Source organism: Diabrotica virgifera, chromosome 5, assembly GCF_917563875.1.
Source record: "Diabrotica virgifera virgifera chromosome 5, PGI_DIABVI_V3a".
In the NCBI taxonomy this organism is placed as follows: domain Eukaryota; kingdom Metazoa; phylum Arthropoda; class Insecta; order Coleoptera; family Chrysomelidae; genus Diabrotica; species Diabrotica virgifera.
In genome coordinates, this window is record NC_065447.1 from 44,546,038 (window position 1) to 44,560,603 (window position 14,566).

General features: G+C 34.3%; 1 protein-coding gene across 3 annotated transcripts in view; it reads left to right on the forward strand.

Moving 5' to 3' along the window:
- The window catches only part of LOC114326149 (beta-arrestin-1-like), a 1,212,937-nt gene that overhangs the window by 719,302 nt on the left and 479,069 nt on the right, over positions 1 to 14,566 (forward strand). For all 3 annotated transcript variants that reach the window (XM_050651410.1, XM_050651412.1, XM_050651411.1), the window contains exon 5: positions 7,323 to 7,487. In XM_050651410.1, the coding sequence (XP_050507367.1) occupies positions 7,323 to 7,487 (165 nt within the window). The remainder of the gene's footprint in view (positions 1 to 7,322; positions 7,488 to 14,566) is intronic.

The following is a 14,566-nucleotide window of genomic DNA, read 5'->3' on the forward strand; positions in this document are numbered from 1 at the left end:
TTTTCCGTCCACCAACTACAAATAATAACTGAATTCATAATTTAATTATTAATTAAAATATAGAAAATGTATTTACTGCCCAAAATATTTAAAATAAGTTTAATTTTTCTACTTTTTCAGTTAAATTACAAAAGCAATACCTGTATTTAATAAAACGGGTGTGTTAATTTCTAAATAGAAAATGTGTTTAATCTATTTTTTTTTTTTTGGTAAAGGGGGATGTTAAATATTTAGCTTCAAAACTGCAAACTCCCTATAACTAAATTTCAGTCACTGTGTTTTATTTATATAATCCTATTGTCTGTTTGTGTTTAATTATAGATTCTGCGAAATATCTTGTATGTAGTATAAATACAGTTTTATTTACATTATTCCGCCAGTAGTTCATCAAAGAGTTCCTATAATTACAGTCACATAAAATGATATTTATAATATTATCACGTAACTCACATATACAGGGTGTAACAAAAGTACAGGTTATAAATTAAATCACATATTCTGTGATCAAAAATAGTTCGATTGAACCTAACTTACCTTAGTACAAATGTGCGCATAAAAATAGTTATAGCCCCTTGAAGTTACAACATAAAATCGATATTTTCCAACATATTTAAAACTATAAGAGATTTTTTATTGAAAATGGACATGTGACGTTTTTATGGCAGGAACATCTTAAAAGAAAAATTAAAGTGAAATTTGTGCACCCCATTAACATTTTATGGGGGTTTTGTTCACTTAAACCCTCCCAAATATTTGTGTACGTTCCAATTAGATTATTATTGTGGTACCATTAGTTAAACAAAATGTTTTTAAAACTTTTCTGTCTCCTTGTAATTTTTAGATAAATGAGTTTTTATCGAGATATTTTGAACATTTGTAAAATCCATCACAAATTTTTACATGGTAAGTAAGTTTATAGAGACCTGGTAATAATATGAAAATTTATTGTGAATTTGTAATTTTTCGGTATATTTTGAAATATGTTAATATCTCGATAAAAAATCGTTTATCGAAAAAATACCAAGAGGCAAAAAAGTTTTAAAAACATTGTGTTTAACGAATGGTGCCACAATAATAATTTAATTGGAACGTACATAAAAGTTTGGGTGGGGGGTTAAGGAACAAAACCCATAAAATTTTTATGCAAACTTAATATTAAAAAACAAGCCGCATCTCGATAAAAACTGCGTTATCGAAAAAATACTAAGAGGTAAAAAAGTTTTAAAAATATTGTATTTAACTAATGGTACCACAGTAATAATTTAATTGGAACGTACACAAAAGTTTGGGGGGTTTAAGGGAACTATACCCCCATAAAATTTTTATGGGGTGTACAAATTTCACTGTTATTATTTTTTTTAGATGCCCTTACGACAATAATACCACATACACATTTTAAATAAAAAACCTCTAATAATTTTCGATATATTGTAACTTTTTTTATGTGCACATTTGTAAGTTGTACTAAGGAAGTTAGGTTAAATCGAGAAATTTTTGGTCCCAGAATATGTGATTTAATTTATGCCCTGCATTTTTGTTACACGCTGTATAATTTACATAAAACAGCCGAATTTTGTATATCATTTTTATATCGAGACTCTCCTTCATGTAAAAGTTACAAAGTCATTCAACAAAAAAATTTCAACAAATAGTACAGTAGAGCGTCGATAATCCGAACTAATTGGTACAGGGGTAGTTCGGATTATCAAATTGTTCGGATTATCGAACATATGTTCAAAATACATACAAGGCTCATAAACATAGTACATGTTATGTACATACGTTTTAGTTACAAGGAACAAAACACCTGTATAATAAACAAATATATTGTATGTATTTCTGCAAAAAACAAAACAAAAATCCGCGGTCATATTTTGCCCATATTGTCATATTAAATCCAAAAATTCGGTCCGTGATCATATTTTTTAATTTTATAATTTTTTTGCGTTCGGATTAGCGATCGTTCAGATTACCAGGGTTCGGATTATCGACGCTCTACTGTACTTTAATCTCTGTTAGGCAGTATCGATCTTTTAGACATATTTTGCGACATATATCTTAAAAATAAATCCAAATTTCAGTAACTCTTTCTGTATATATTTACATATCTGTTTATCGTACCTTGTCCATGCATTTTTGCGCAGATGCCTCCTCTTGTATCCCGGCTGATCTTAGTCTTTTAGTCTCAATAAATCGATAAATTTTAAGATGGTTCTGAAATCGTGTTCTTATGGCAACTTTAACGTTTAGCTGGCGTATTAATAACATAAGAGTCGCAGACGACACGGTTGTATTTGCTGATATTTTTGAAGCCCTCCAGGAGTTGATGAATTAAATCACAGAAATAAGTCAGCGATATGGACTATCACTGTAAGAAAACCAAATGTATAATGATCTCCAAAAAGGAACAGCAATTTGAACCAATGAATGTAAACGGCCAACAAATAGAAAGAGTAAAAACGTACACCTACCTTGTTACGAAAGTCAGTGAAAATTGGGATCATTCCCTAGGAATTAAATGTAGGATAGAGAGGGCCAAAATTTGCATTTCCATTTTCAGATACATTAATTGAAAATAAACATTTTCAATAATAGTTATAAGGAGGAAGACAAATCCACAGATATAAAAATTATAATAAATATATTTACTAAAAACACTAATAAAATATTCTTTTCACGCACACCTTATTTGCGCTACATAACTTAAAAGATGTAGCGACTAATACCATGCTATCGGTGTGCGCATGCTCCAGGGAATGTAAAAATTCACCCTCGTGCCTAAACAAGTGTAACTTCAAAAATAATATTGTTGTATAATATAATAATAATAATAATAATAATAATAATAATAACCTGTGGGAGTTTTTTGTCAGTTCTTCTATCAGGCGCGGCCCCCTGCGAATGGGGGATGCTTTCTGGGTATTCGTAGCGCCAATACCCAGAGAGTAGCAGGGATACTTGCCGTGGAACAAAAACTGACACCTGGCAGTAGGTATAAAATGCACACCCATGAGAATGGAGAATCATAATTTATGTTTAGGATCGCTGCCTGGGGATCGCCAGGGCACGTCTGGAGCCGGCGCTGGACGTGACAGCATGCGGGACGTCGGTGGCAGGGTGTTGAGGAGGCGGGCCCCTGTCATACAATCAGCTACAGCCCAACCACAACCACAACCACAAGCGAGCCAAACAACAACAAGAGCTCCACCCGCCGAAGGTGCTGCGCTGGATCATCAGCCGGCGCTCACTCAAGCGGGACGACCGAGGCAGCGCATGAAATGGACTGTGTCCATCAATGAGAACATTTTGCGCTTCTACTACAAGGTGACAAACCTCGGTCAAGAAACAATCGGCTACCGACAACAGCTGTATGCCGAATTTTGCAGGACGTACCCAGATGTTCAAGTATCGGAGCAACGAGTATCAGACCAATACCGGGTAATTATAAGAAACAACCTTATCCCAGAGACTAGACGCAATATCATCAGAAGCGAATTCGAACGGGAGATTCATAACGATGTTGTAATTGAAGATCAAGTCCCCAATGAAGTGCATGAGCAGATTCCTGATCTTGCCATACAAGAAACTCAACCTGACAATACAGAGCAGGAAAACAACGAGCTACATGATAAACTAGTAAGCGAAATGGCACGTGCTGTACAAGAGTTTAATGGAACAAACCCACTTAGCAGACCACCGCTACCACGAATAAACTCTTGTAAGAGACTAGGTGTGCTGTTACAAATTGTGAACACTGAAGTCCTACCCAATTATGTCGTAGAAGCCCACACATTAGAGTATCTGCACATGCTAATCTACTGTGCAGCAACAGCAATTGCTAATGTAATGGGCATTAAGATCAGAACACGACGGGGTTCTAATAACGGAAGGACTGGTAGCAGAATTGCACCCTGGGAAAAAAGACTGCTCGGAAAGATTGAATTGCTGCGTAGGGATATTGGTCGAGTCACAGAATATATACGAGGTGTAAGAAGTACAAGAGTCATCAGGAGAGCTGAAGAAATAATACGGAATACTGCAAGACACTCAAGATACGATCCAGAAAACAACACAGCCCAACAGTGCCTGGATACGTTAAAACAAAGACTCTCAGTTTATTCAGGACGACTAAGAAGGTACAAAGTGAGTAACAACCGAAAATCCGACAATGCCCTTTTTGAGACTGCTGAGAAGGCGTTCTATCGAAAACTCAATTCCACCGTAGAAAATCTCGATAAGTCTTATCCAAGCCAAGAAGGAATTCATGAGTTTTGGGGAAATCAACTTTCCACACCAGCTGCTCTTAACAACAATGCTGGATGGATCGAAGATACGGCACAGAACTGCCAACACTACACTACTACTCTCTACGAACCCTTCACCACTGAAGAAGTCTCAAATATCATCAAAGAGCTTCATAACTGGAAATCTCCTGGACCAGACGGAGTTCAAAACTTTTGGCTCAAGAAGTTTTGGAGTGCTCATGAATGCTTATCAACACTAATTAATTATGTTATTTCTAATCCGCAGGATATACCATCATTCCTAACTCAGGGAACCACTTATTTAATACCGAAGGAACAAAATAACACCCAAGATCCAGCAAAATACCGCCCAATTACTTGTCTTCCAACTTTGTATAAATTGGTCACATCCTGTGTAGCCCGGCGTATCTACCAACACTGTGCTCTGAACAATATCATAGAGCCCCAACAGAAAGGATGCGCTAAGGGTTCCATGGGTTGCAAAGAACAACTTATCATCGACTCAGTCATTTCTAATCAAGCATATTCCAAAAAGAGGAACCTATTTACTGCTTTTATTGATTACAAGAAGGCCTTTGATTCAGTGCCGCATGAATGGCTTATAGATATATTGAGAATATATAAAGTCGATGATAATATAGTGACCTTTTTACAACATATAATGACAGAGTGGAAAACTAGAATTCACCTTCAAATACCTGGTGAAAGTAACATCGAAACTGAAAATATCGCAATCAGCCGGGGCCTGTTTCAAGGAGATTCGTTGAGTCCTCTGTGGTTCTGTCTAGCTATGAACCCACTATCTCAGCTATTGAACTCCACAGATGCAGGTTTTAGCATCAAAAATAACAACAATGTGGTGGCGAAGCTTAATCATTTATTGTACATGGATGATTTGAAATTAATGGCTTCCACTCGAAACCAACTCGACGAGATGCTAAAAACTGTAGAAACTTTTTCTAATGATATTAGTATGTACTTCGGACTAGACAAGTGCCGTATTTTAAATATAGTCAGAGGAAAAGTACAGCCCGGAGGATTCGATATGCAAAATGGCCAGAACATCGAGGCCATGGGTGAAAACGATATGTACAAATATCTTGGAGTAAAGCAAGCGCGGAAAATTGACCATAAACAAATGAAAACAGAGATAACTACTGAGTTTATACGAAGGGTAAAACAGCTGCTTCGCTCACACCTTAACAGTAGAAATTTGTTTAAGGCACTAAACACCTACGCATGTTCCGCGCTTAGCTACTCATTTGGTATTGTTAAGTGGACAAAAACAGATATAGAAGCTCTTCAGCGAAAAGTGCGAACACACCTCACAAAGGCACAAAAACACCATCCTAAGAGTGCAGTAGAAAGAACAACATTACCACGGAATCTAGGAGGAAGAGGACTTATGGATATAGGTGAGCAATTAGATAAACAAATTGCTAATTTAAGAACTTATTTTCAGATGCAGGCTGAGACATCTACTCTACATCGCGCTATCTGCGCAGTAGATGACACAACACCGATCAAACTGAGGGAACCAGAAATGCGCATAAACCACCTTACTAAGGACGAAAAAGTGCGCGCCTGGATGGGTAAACCTCTGCACGGGCGACATCCCAATGAGGTCAGCCAAGACTATGTCGACAATATAGCGTCGAACTACTGGTTGACATCAGGAAAGATGTTCCCTGAAACGGAGGGTTCATTACTGGCCATTCAGGATCAGGTTATACCAACCAGAAATTACCTGAAATATATCATCAAAGACCCTCAGGTTCAAAACGACAGATGCCGATATGGATGTCAAGCCCAAGAAACCATCCAACATCTTACAGGGGGCTGCCAGGCATTTGCTGCAACTGAATACAAGGAACGGCATGATGCAGTAGCAAAAATCCTTCATCAAGAGATAGCTATCAAGCTGGGACTTCTCCAAACAGACCATCTCCCGTATTATCAATACGTCCCTGAGAGTATGCTTGAGGATGGCAACTACAAGCTATACTGGGACCGCACTGTGCTCACAGACCAAACAGTGGCACATAATAGACCAGATCTCGTACTAGTTAATAAATTAACAAGACAAACAACACTAATTGATGTGGCGATACCTAACAACAATAATCTACGTAGTAAATTTACTGAAAAGATCGCCAAATACAGAGATCTAGAAATTCAAATACGAAGGCAATGGAGAATGCAAAGTACCCAGACGATACCGATTATTATTTCTACTACTGGAGTCATTCCGAAGACCCTCCTCGAAAGCATAAAAAAGCTGGGTCTGAATGAACATCTTTATAAGACCATGCAGAAAGCTGTACTACTCGCGACGGCCAGATGCGTACGAAAATTTCTGGGAGATACACCTGCATTCCAAGTCACCTAGGGCTCGATAACACGGAAAGAGTCCCACCAGAGCTCAATCCTTTTGATACCGTAGGTATCTGGGATGAGTCAATTTTCCCCTTAGAGGGAGTGTGAGCCGTATGGCTAAATATAATAATAATAATAATAGAGTTTATTAGTAGCAAATAAATTGTACATATAAAATAAACTCAGTTCCTCACTGAAGTTGTATGTACAACTTGTGCGTGAGGGTTAAATTTTGATTATAATACAACACTAAATAATTTAAAAATTTACAAAAAGGAATAAAAAATAGTCTTTTTGCTCATCTGTCTTCAAATTTGGGCTGCTCTTCTCACTAATTCAGTTATTCTTAAATTTTGTTTATCGGATCTACGAAAATCTCATAAAATTTAAAAAAAAAGGATTGCGAATAATTTGTGATGGGCTCCTCTGGCGGGACTTCGTCTTCGATGAGAATTACCATGACTTTTGATTCTGTTTTATCTATTTTTACAATAAATTTTACGATTTAAACATTTAGAAGTGACGTTTCAAATAAATCATTTTTGACATTTGTATGTTATTATTAATCGATTTTAAATTCCTTCCATAAAGTATTCTAAACCAAACTAATAACAAGTTGAATGTCTCTTTTATTTCAGCGATTCTAAAAATAAATAACTAATTCCCTGCTTTTATTTCCAGAGTCTACAAGAAAGTTTCTCCCAACCAAAAGTTGACCTTATATCTAAGTTCACGCGACCTCGTGGTCTCGCCGAACGGAATCGATCCCATTCAAGGTATCCTTTTGGTCGATCCGGAGTTCGTGGAGGAAAGAAAGGTCTATGGACAGGTGACCCTAACTTTCCGGTAAGTGCCTCATGTATTATTAATTAGGAGCGCTATGGGACCTTTACATTTTTGAACAAATGCACTTAAGGGTCAATATAACTCTGACTAAAACTTTATATAAGTGGTACGTATATACACACACCCAAACTTATAAGGAATCATCTGATATTTTTTACTATTTCGTGCGAATTTAAAAAAAAAACACACGAAGTCAAACAATATTTATTTTAAAGCAATTTAATAACAAATGCCAACAGTAAAATAAAACAATAAAGTATTTAACAAACAAATTGAAAGTAGTTGTTTTAAAGTCAATAGCATAAAAAATTTTAATGTAAAACGAATAATGTTTAATTTGATTTTATTTTTTTTTTTGTATTTTGTGGTAGTCAGTATTATCACCTTTAGTCCTTATGGAAGCTTCAGTTTGCGTCGCACGGTCCTAATCAAATTATCAACATTTGGTTGTGGTAGGATTCTCCATCCTTTAAGAGCAGCTTGTACTAGCCGTGCGGTGTTTTGTGGATTTTCCCTGCGAGTTCTAATTGTTCTTTTAAGCATATCCCACAAATACTCTATAGGATTAAGCTCGGGTGAGCAAGCAGGCCACTCCAAACAAGGGATACCTTCTGCTTCAATGATGTCTGTAGTCACTCTAATGGTATGTAGAGGTCCATTGTCACGCAATAAAATTAAATTTTCTCCTGTTGCACTTCTCCAGAGCCTGACTACAGGTTATCAACATACCTTTGAACAGTTAAAGTTGATTGAATGAAAATTAAAGGAGTTTTTTACGGATCACAATTCCTCTCCAGAACATTACACTTCCCCTTGTATATTTGTGAACAGATCTGACAGTTTTCGTTCTTGCTTGTCTTCCTCGACCTCTAAGTACACGATTTCATAGGTCATCTGATTTTACACAAATCCTGATTTTTTTGAAAATAGCACACTTTGGAAATCCCTAATTTTCCAGTTTTTATGGTGAAGACACCAATTTAGGCGAGCAGTCTTGTGTTGCCTGGATAACTCTGGAACCCGTGTCTCCTGCTGTATACTTCTTGGTACGAACTCTTCTTCTTATCTTTTCAACTGTAACAGTTACACCTGTAGCTTCCAAAAGATGCCTTTGGAGCTGCAGGTGAGAAATGGTTGGGTGTCTTCCAGCTGATTGGACAATTAAACGATCTTGGAGAGCCGTTATTACTTTTGTCGACTTTCCCTTGCTTTATTTTTAAGCTTTCCTAGTTCCTGTTTCCTAGCATAGGTTTTGGACAGAACGCCCTGTATTACGCCTAGCTCTACAGCTATGTCCCTCTGAGAACATTACGTTCTCCACAAGATCAATAGTCGTTCCTCGTTGTAAGTTCTATAACTCAGGCATATTTTCGTTTTTGGAAGCAAAAGTTAGTTTATTTATTTTCGTTCAATTTGCAACTCAAACAAATAACCTATACCGTACCGAGCTGTACAATCCGATTGTCTTATTAGTCCAAGTAATGAAGCTTGAAATAGGAGAAAACCTCGCAATTTTTACAGAATGGATCGATTTGCTTGAAAATTTGAGAATAAGTAGTGGATAGTCCAAGGATCAAAATCTATATGATGCCGAAAGGCGCTTTTACCATGGGGGTGGTTACCACCCGCTATTGGGGGTGGAAATTTTTTATTATATTTTGACCGCAAAAGTTGGTAAAAACGTTCATTCTAAGCAAAAAATATTCTATACATTTTTTTGATAAAATTAATAGTTTTCGATTTATTCGCTATCGAAAGTGTTAGTATTATATCGAAAAATCAATGTTTTTAATCAGTTTTCTGCTAATAACTCCAAAAGTTTTCGTTTTATCAAAACAACCTTACTTAACAAAAATGTACTATTTGAAAAAATAAACTAAACTGTGTTTATTAATTTTCTTTGGGACCAACAGTAATCAAGATATACTTTATTATATGTTAGCTCTCCTTTGCTAAATGCTAAATATTGTAGTTTCAAATTCAAAAGACGGGAAAAATATGCATTTTTCAAGAATAACTTGTAAAAACTAATTTAAAGAATTTAAAAATACCTACCTCTAGAAATAAAAAAGAAGTCTCTAGCTCAAAAATTAAGTGACTTATAACGAAAAGAATGTCAGTCCCTATTTTTTTCAGCGCAAATGTGGCCGGAAGCAACCCTGTAATCACCACCTAAATTAAAACTAGTCATTGACCTTATTTGGTCTTATTTATTTATGTATTATTAATAGGTTCGAGAAGTTTGACCGACTTAGACTGAATAGTTTTTAAAAAAATGAAGTTAACAGCGATTAACGAATTTTTGTAGTTTGGAAAAAATTGCCTTTCCTTCTGAATAGAAAGATTATCATCAGAGATGTGAAAAAATATTTTAATATTAAATTGTAGCTAATTTAATTCCCAAGAACTAAATATAAAAAAAAATTTTCTGTGAAAAAAATTAAGTGAGCTATTGACAATTAAAACTTGTAATAGCATGCAAAAACCAGCTTTACCAACCCTTTCAAAGTCACCTCTTTTTGTGACTAAGAATTTTAATAAGATTTAATATTAATAAGTTTGTAGATCTTATAAAAGCCTATAAAATACTTTGATACAGAACTTTCTAATATACAAAATAAAAAAGTTACGGTTAAAAAATCAATATATTTTTTTGAGAAAAAAAAAACGGAGAAATCCAATTGTAAGCATAATAATGTAAGTTAGCGGTGTTTTTAGTTATTCGCCTTATTCATTCTTTTTTATTTCTGTATTATTAATAGATTCTAGAAGTTTGACTGGCTTAAAATGATTAGTTTTTAAAAAACTGAAGTTAAAAGCGAATAAAGAATTTTTGTAGTTTTGTAAAAAATGCCATTTTCTTCAGAATAGAAAGATTAGCATCAAAGATAAGAAAAAATGTTTCAAGATGAAATTGTAGGTTGTTTAATTCTTAAGAACTTGGTGTAAAAAATTTTTTTCTACGACAAAAATTGAGTGAATAGCAGTGTTGCCAATCGCATTTCTCTAGATTATCCGATAATCACTCGAAAAATATCCGATTTGTCACGAAAAGGTACGCTAGGTCAAAAAATATTCTGTTATTAAAATCAATGTTGCCAATGTTATTTTTTAGTCCCCTTAACAACCATCAAATAACAAAATCCGTTGTTCGTACGCCAATCAGTTGATTGTAATCAATTATCATTATGATAATTACCATAATTGATTGATTAATTAATTATTAATTATCAATTAAAGTAACAATTATTAAGATAATTGATTAATTATTCTGATCTCATAATTGTAATCAATTATGTTTTCAGCAACCCAATCAAAGTTGACATTGACAGTAATTAAATATTTGATAATGATCAGTTGATTCCATTTCTGATTAGCGTTCGAACAACCGCAACCGGCCCTTTAATCTACTGGATTCTCTATTTCAAAGTTTAAAAATTTTCGTTTATAGATGAAAATCTCGTATCCTAGCTGATTATTACCTAATTCATGTATGTAAATACTATTTACTTACTATTATTATATTATTCGTATTTTGTATTAAGTGTTAAATTCTAAATAAATAAATAAATCAAAATATTTCATTATTTGGATCGTTATATTAATTTATTATAATTATTTAAGTAAAAAAAAACACTTTTAAATGTTATTTTATTAAAACGTAATAACTACCTAAAACTAGGTACTGGAAAAATAAATAATAAATAAATCAATACAAAATAAACTACAGCTACATTAACAGCATAGGCGCAAAATTTCTGGTCAATGCTTTTAAAATGCATTATTCTTTCGAGTACTGAGACAGCTAATAAGTATTATTTAAAAATTTAAACGCAGAATGAAAGATTACATTATTACCGAGGGTCGAAAGTCTCTGAAGATTTCTATAATTTTTTATTCTAATATGTTAGAGGGGTAAAAGGAAAACAGCATATTGAGTGTGATTTTTAATTTTAAATATCTCATTCAAAAGAAACATTTTGTTTATTCTAAGGGACTTTCAGCCCTCGATAATAATGTAATCTTTCGTTTTGCGTTCAAATTTTTCAAAAATATTGATTAGTTTTCTCAGGAATCGAAAAAAATTAATAAGTTTAAAGATTATTGGTCCGAAATTTTGCGCCTACGCTCTTTTAACAATTAAAGATTTATTACAACTAAAACAATAGAAATGTATTTGACAGTCTTGTAGTTATTAAGGTTATTATCCATAATACCCGTGGTGCGTTCAACGTTAATGCCCGACTAAATAATTTTTATAGGCAAAAAATTTGAAGGATTTTTGAGTTAATTAGTAGATATCTAGATACTACTAGTTTCAAATAAGTAGATTTTTCTACAACCACTATTCCAAATGCATTTTTCTGCACAATTTTATGTTAACAAACTTAATATTTTCTCACAGAATAACTGATAGTAGTGTGCAGAAAAGTGACGTTTCTGTGCCGGAAAGTCCTTTTCTGCATAGTATCATTACATTCCTCAAAAAAATCATAAATATAATTAGGTATAATCATCATCATAGTCATTAACATCTTAGTAGATGTGTTGTGGTTCATAATTGGGCTTCAGCAGCTCGGACAGTTTGATTGATAATATTTCTCCACTGGTCGCGGTCATCAGTTACATGTATTGCCTCAGTATACTGTTTGTTAAGAAGCTTTTTAGTAATGTCCGCCCATCGCTGTGGAGATCTTCCGCGTTGGCGTTGAGTCTGAGGCCTTCCTTGGACCACCAACCGCTCCATTTTGTGATCACTCCGATGGATATGACCAAAGAACTTTAAAATTCTAGAGTAAACGGTACTGGAGAGACGCTGATCCGGTTTAATTTCATCCAGAACCGAGACATTTGTACGGCGAGCCGTCCATGGAATTCGAAGCAGGCATCTCCATGTCCACATTTCAAAGGCGTCTATACGTCGTCTGTCTGATTCTTTGACTGTCCATGTCTCGCATGCATAGTAAAATATGGAAAAGACCAGAGTTGAAACGAGTCTCTTTTTGTTTGTCATAGTAATGTGACTATCACGCCAGACCCCGTTTAGTTCACTCATTGCTGCTCTTGCTAGTTGAATGCGTCTTCTAATTTCGGGTTCACAACTGCCTGTGTTGTTAACTAGAGCTCCAAGATATATTATAGATGAGACTACCTCGCATCCCGCAATAGTTTGGGTTTCAGGAAACTGTTGTTGGCGATCAATAACCATGATTTTGGTTTTGTTGTAGTTAACCATGAGTCCAAATTTAGCACTTTCTTCCTCGAGTTTTTTTAATAATTCAATAATTTCTTCTGGAGTAGTGGCTAGAAGTGTAGTGTCGTCTGCGAAACGCAAGTTAGATATCTTAACACCACCTAGGTTTACTCCTCCCTCCCAACCATCCAAGACTCTGCGCATTATGAACTTCGAATAGATGTTAAATAATAAGGGAGATAAAACGCATCCTTGGCGTACTCCCTTCTCCAAAGTGCATTTGTCAGACAGGTATCCGTCCATTCGGTATAATAAAAATTAGGTATAATATTAGCTTCTAATAACACAAAAATATAGTGGGTGATTCATTAAAACTAAAGATCATGGACTATGATAGACTTTCGTGACGAACCCTGTATATTTAAATCTATGTTTATAAAGCGCTCATTTGAATTTAAAAGTTAACGGGTACAGCATTTTTTAATAATTTTCTAAAATAAGTACACAAACAATTTTATTCCATAAGTAGTTTCCATACTTTCTAATTTCAAAATTTCACCCTGTATTATTGTTAATTATATTTCGTTAAAATTGGTTATTAAGCAGCTTTTAAAAATATAAAAATATATAGGGTGTTCCAATAAAAAAACATATGGACTCTGTCAGGCTTGCGTCAATCACCCTGTAGATTTAAATTTATATTTAAAAAATGCACATTTATATATATTAAAATCGACGGGTCCCAGCGCTTTTTATAATTCTTTAAAACAAGGACACAAATAATTTTATTCCAAAAGTGCCTTTCACACTGTATAACGGTTTTTGAAATTTGAATTAGTATGCCTTAAGTGGACGCACTTGTGCATTTAAATTCTAAACAAAAGAATCGGCACATGTCCCTTTTGTCAAAAGATGAAAAGTATCGGATGTCACTAACATTCATCCAGTATAGGCTATTTATAAAAATTTGGGTGGAACCAAACAAAATTAATGTGTTGTTGGTGTTGGGAATATATGAATGAGAAAGTTTTAGTCAATGGTAGATACACTGAAAAATATCCGCAAATATCCGATTTATTTAAAGGTACGAAGAAGATACGACAACTCTCCAAAAGGTACGCAAATCGGATAATTATCCGCCGATTGGCAACACTGGTGAATAGTAAATGAGTATACTATAGAAGAACATTGATTTTTTCCATATAAAACTAACACTTTCGATAGCGAATAAATCGAAAACTATTAGTTTTATCAAAAAAATGTATAGAACATTTTTTGATTAGAATGAATGTTTTTATCAACTTTTGCTGTCAAAATATAATAAAAAATATCCACCACCGAGATGGGGTGGCATCCACCCCCATAATAAAAGCGCCTTTCGGCATCATATAGATTTTGATCCTTGGACCACCCACTACTTATTCTCAAATTTTCAAGCAAATCGATCCATTCTGCAAAAATTGCGGGGTGAACAGCTTCGGTTCCTGGACTATATATATTTGTTTATTTTCAATAAAAACCTTTATTCTTCGCAACAAGAATAAGTTTTTTCAAAGAAATAAATATAACTTTGAAATACATGGTGATTCCATATAAGTTTGGGTGTGTGTATTTGGAAGGAAATTGACTATTAGTAGTTATATTAGTATACAGGGTGATTCGATAAGAATATCCAATCGCTGAGTTATATATTCTAGATCTTAAAATATGATGATTCGGCCTAACATACCTAATACAAATTTAATATTGCCAATTTCCGAGATACCGATTTTTTGAAGTATATGATTGCAAATTTAATTTTTGCAATAATTTTGTATATTTTTAAAATTTCTATTTAAAAATGGGCAATTTTACGTTTTTTTTTGCATCAATACTGAGACTCTAA